This window comes from Podarcis bocagei, assembly GCF_964188305.1.
Source record: "Podarcis bocagei genome assembly, chromosome: 7".
NCBI lineage: Eukaryota > Metazoa > Chordata > Lepidosauria > Squamata > Lacertidae > Podarcis > Podarcis bocagei.
Window position 1 is genome coordinate 58,914,579 of NC_138132.1, and position 5,058 is coordinate 58,919,636.

Sequence of the window (5,058 nt, forward strand, 5' to 3'; positions counted from 1 at the left end):
CCCAAATTCACCACCAGAGAACATAGCATGTCCATGGCTACAGCCTGCCCCCCCAAAATCATGCACCCACTGTTGCCTGGGGCTGCAATGGTGCAAAAATGTGGTTAAAAAGCATGGATCCACATGGATCTTTGCATTGGGTCACCCCCAAATTCACCACCAGAGAACATAGCATGTCCATGGCTACAGCCTGCCCCCCAAAAATCATGCACCCACTGTTGCCTGGGGCTGCAATGGTGCAAAAATGTGGTTAAAAAGCATGGATCCTCAGGATCTTTGCATTGGGTCAGCCCAAATTCACCATCAGATCACATGTCTGTAGCCACAGCATGAAGCACAAAAATGATACATCCACTGTTTCATTCAGAATGTTTTTTCCCTTGTTTTCCTCCTCTAAAAAACGATGTGCGTGTTATGGTCAGGTGCGTGTTATAGAGCGAAAAATATGGTAATCATTGCTCACTAGGAATGTCCCATTGGAATGAATGGTCCAGGTCCTGATTGCAGCAGTTCGTATAATAGAGCATATTTAGAGTTTTCCATAAAATAATTAACATTTATATATGAAGCCTCTGTTTATATTGAGACAAGGGAGTAATATTCTGTAATTCTTCTCTTTCATCTACCACAACTTTGGCTTTTGGAAGGTGTATCGAAGTGTCCTGATTAAAGGCAGAAGACGAAGGCATTCAGGCAACAGTGACAGCAATAACCAGCAGAATTCCCCGACTGAAAGAAATAGGGATAGAAGTAAGTGGCTGTAATATGTTTTGATGAAAGATTTGGCCCCTGCGGTTGCCCTACCCTTCTCCAGCTGAAGGAATCCTGAAAAAGGATGCAGCCATATGTGCACTTGCTTGAGAACAGGCCCCATCAAGCACAGTAGGGCTTATTTCTTTGACCATGGAGAGGACTGAACTGCATGTGAATCCAGGATTGGAATACTCTAGAGCAGGGGTTCCCAACTTTTTGGGCCATTCCCTACCTAAGCATCTCTAAAATCCTGATGCCCTGTCCCCTGTGACATTCTTATTATTCAAAAAGTGAATTCCTATTCATGTAGAGGAAGCCTAAAAGGCCATTCACTGTTAACTCATTCTCCAATTGCCCCCCGTGGGGCGTGTGCCCCATGTTGGGAATCACGGCTCTAGAGTGTCCCAGGCTTCCTGTAAGCTTCTCTTAAGCTGCCTGCAAGACAGTTGTTGGGCAGAAAGAGCAGCACTTAGAAATCCTGGCATTCCAACAAAGGCCATATGAAAAAGCAGCTGGATAACCTGCACCTGCTTTAAAGCGTTATTGGCTGGGACTTTTGATGATCATCCAGTAGCAAGAGGAAAACATTGATATGTATGTTTTGTTTAGCAAGTTCTTTAGAACTTGATGAAAGAACTTCCATTGTGCCTTCACAGCAAGCAGAGACTCCAGCCCAGTGATGAGATCTAGTAGCACCCTGCCAGTGCCACAGCCCAGCAGTGCTCCCCCTACTCCAACACGCTTGACTGGAGCAAACAGTGAAATTGAGGAAGAAGAGCGCGGAGACCTGATCCAGTTTTATAACAACGTCTATAGTGACCGAATTAAAGGCTTTGCCCTGAAGTACTCTTCATCCAATGGAGTAAGAAGCCTTTCCTGCTTCGTAATAAGTCTTATTAATGTCAGGAAAAAACCAGTGTTGTGCAGTCTACTTTGTGGTCCTAGAAACAAGGGCCCATTGCTGCTTTTAAAATAGTACCATAGACAGCGGCAGTAATGCTTCTGAATACCAGTTGATTGAAACAATGGGAGGGGAAACGGCTCTTGTGCTCAGCTCCTGCTTGTGGGTTTCCCAGAAGCATCTGGTTGGCCACTGTGAGAACAGGATGCTGGACTAGAGGGGTCACTGGCCTGATCCAGCAGGTCTTTTATTATGTTCTTACTGGTGAAGGATACGTTTTGTTTTTGTGTGTTTACCTCCAAAGGACATTTGGGGGTGGGTACAAACTATATTTATACCACATCTAGATTATTATAGTAAAAGGTCTATGTCCAGCTCTAGAAACTGCACTGCTAGTAGGACTTCTTTTTTACTCTGCATCTAGACATAGTCTGTTGTGCTAGGGTTGAGTCTCAAGCAGCAAAGCTTTAGCAATATTTGTTGCTTTTGAATTAAATATTGGGAGGGGGTTAAAAAATGCATTTCTAGATGTAAAATAGTGTGGCACAAGTGTACAGAGTAACATGAAACAAGACTTCTTGAACTGAACTATCCAGAACGGTTTTAAAACTAGTTACCATGTCTTTTTCTCTATAGGTTTGTCACTTGAACATCTTTGACATTTGTATATTTGATGCATTAGATAAATGTACACTGTAGAACACAGCATTCACTTTATGTGGTAAATGCAGGTCCTCTAATATTTCCTTAAATATTGAAATAAATATAATTGAGTTGAGTGCTGCTGAATCTATTCCAGATTGGTTATCCCAGTGTATCTATCTCAATCTTACTGGTGCAAAAACAAAAGCATACTCTGAGTCATTTAATGGTGTGGATCACCATGCAATGACTCAAATGCATAACATCCTGGTTTCTTTGCTGTGTGGATAACTGCAGATTAATTTTGCTATCTTTGTATGACAGGCTGAAGCTCCTCCCCTGTCTCCATATCCTTTTGTAAGAAGTGGCTCTCCTCGCAGAATACAGCTTTCTCAGAATCACTCGATTTACATCTCCCCTCACAAAAACGAGTTTGCACTTTCTCCACGTGAGAAAATATTCTATTACTTTAGCAGCAGCCCATCAAAGGTAAACGTTTACTATTGATCTCCAAACTCTTCCATTAGCTAATAAGTTAAAGGTTCTAACAAGCTTAATTTTAATGAACTTGCATATAATAGTAATTATAATTTAGCAAAACATTTATATATACCATTTTCTTTGTAACATCGTAGCTTTTTGAGACTGGTGTTTTTTGTTATGTATGTGACACATGAATCAGATTCAGAAAATCAAAATTCCCTGTTTGACTTGAATGAGAAGTAGATAGCATTCAGTTGTTCTTTGTGGTATGTTTCAGAGGCTTCAAGAGATCAACAGTATGATTAGAACTGGAGAGACGTCAACAAAAAAGCGTGGCATTGTCCTGGAGGAGGGGGCTGAATCACCCGCCAAGCGCATCTGCCCAGAAAACCACACAGCCCTCCTGAGGAGGCTACAAGATGTGGCAAATGACAGAGGTTCTCACTGACCTGGGGTTTTATTTGTTCTTTTCCGTCTGTTATGTTGCCAGTAGTGACAGAGCTTGCAATCCTAATATCTTTGAAGCACTTTCCATGGAGAAATGAAGTATTTGAGCCCTTTCCAAGGATGTGCTGCTTCTAGTACCAGGTGCACTGCAACTCTTGAAGAGGCTTTAGTCTACCTTACACCAGAGGACTGCAGCGCTATAATCCTACTGAGCTGGGAAGAAGTGGAGACTGTTTCCTCCAACAGTCTTGTAGCTGGGACAGAAAAGGTCCCACCCTCTCTTAACTTAGGTTATGCGAGTGGCAATGGCTGCAGTTAAAACCACAGCTGTTTAAATTTATTGGCAGACTGATAAGTCCAGTACGAACCCTGCTGATAACTATTTTTCCTACTAAATTGAGAACATTATTTTTTTGTGCTATTTGGTAAGCCTATCAGTGCAATGCTTGGAGTTTGTGGTATCAGGAGGGAAAGGGTAATTCAGATGGTGATGATGGGACTGATACTGTGACTTTGGCTACCTATTTCAGGAAACTGGCAGTACTGATGGCTCCAGCACACATAGCAGGCCGTAGTTAAGACTACACTGGAGCTAGACTAGAAATGGTATTTTAGGCGGTCTTTAGGAAAAATTAAGGTCATTCTTTCCTAGATGTCTTTTTCATGTGCCCTTCCAGTAATTAAGATAATAAGGGGGGGCACTTTATGTATATACAACACTTTGGTTTTTAGCTGTGCAATGTTTTAAGTGAATTCCTACCAAGAGTAACTCTTAAACAGCTCTAAAGCATTCTTTCAAAATGCGGATTAGAGGTGTGGCTACTTCACAATGGCACTTTTAAAACAAAATTAAATAGCCAAACCATAATATAGAAGTTGTGCTGAATTGCCTAAATTGTATTTCTTCTCAAAGTACACGGTGGTAATGCTCAGCTTCTATATGAAAATTTTCTAGGGTGTGATTACATGCCTTCCCACTTCAGCAGCTGTAGGCAGTGCCTCCAACACCAGCTTTTAACATTAAATTATGCCTTTTGCAGAAATGGCATACATTATGTGGCAACAATGCAGGGATCCAAGTGCACTGCACTGCTTAACCTATATTAGACTGTTTTTACAAATTAGCACTTTTAAGAAGAAAATGGTGACATGGACTTGCCAGCAATCAGTCTGCACAAGGCAAAGCAGCTGGAATTTGTCATGAGCGAAACAAGCAAAAGAAGGCAGTGAAAAACTGCACAACGGGCCATCAAATGGGTGAGTTTTAGAGTAGTGAGATTACTCTTTTGATAACTGCCAGTGTTTCTGAACAGTGGCCATATTGTGTTTTAATGGTAGTGTGCAAATGTTTGCAGCAAATCTACAGCAGTTTCAACCCTTTCTAAGATAAAATCAAAACTGTTTAAGCCTGCAGTGTTTTACTTCTGCTTTGTTAGGTGACCAGCTAACACATACATATACACTAGTAGTTTCTAGAATTTCCACCAGCATTTATTTATTGCTAGGCCTATGCCCTTCAGGGATATATTAAAAAAATCACTGCTGCAAAAACAAACTGATCTTTTTCTTTAAGTAGACCAGTAATCTGTCACCAATGAACTACTGTCTCAGGCTGTACCCCTGCAGGACCCAACAGGTAGGAACCTCAGTATACAACACATTTGCATGCTTGGTCGTGCTAGAAGCCAAACCTTCCACATAGCACAGGAGTCTTGGGACAACCTATGTTTAGTAACCGTAGTGATTAGACCGAAATTTTAAGGAGGCCTTTCTGTTTAATTCTGAAGTTGATGAACTGAAATATTTCCAAGGAACAAGAGTGACAAGACACA

At 41.4% G+C, this 5,058-nt stretch overlaps 1 protein-coding gene across 1 annotated transcript in view; it reads left to right on the top strand.

Moving 5' to 3' along the window:
* Positions 1-4,632, top strand: part of RBL2 (RB transcriptional corepressor like 2) — a 33,135-nt gene extending 28,503 nt beyond the window's left edge. Inside the window, exons 19-22 of the mRNA XM_081201127.1 lie at positions 648-750; positions 1,410-1,615; positions 2,621-2,785; positions 3,057-4,632. Coding sequence (XP_081057253.1) covers positions 648-750; positions 1,410-1,615; positions 2,621-2,785; positions 3,057-3,227 — 645 coding nt within the window. The 3' untranslated portion in view covers positions 3,228-4,632. The remainder of the gene's footprint in view (positions 1-647; positions 751-1,409; positions 1,616-2,620; positions 2,786-3,056) is intronic.
* Positions 4,633-5,058: the final 426 nt, after the last annotated feature.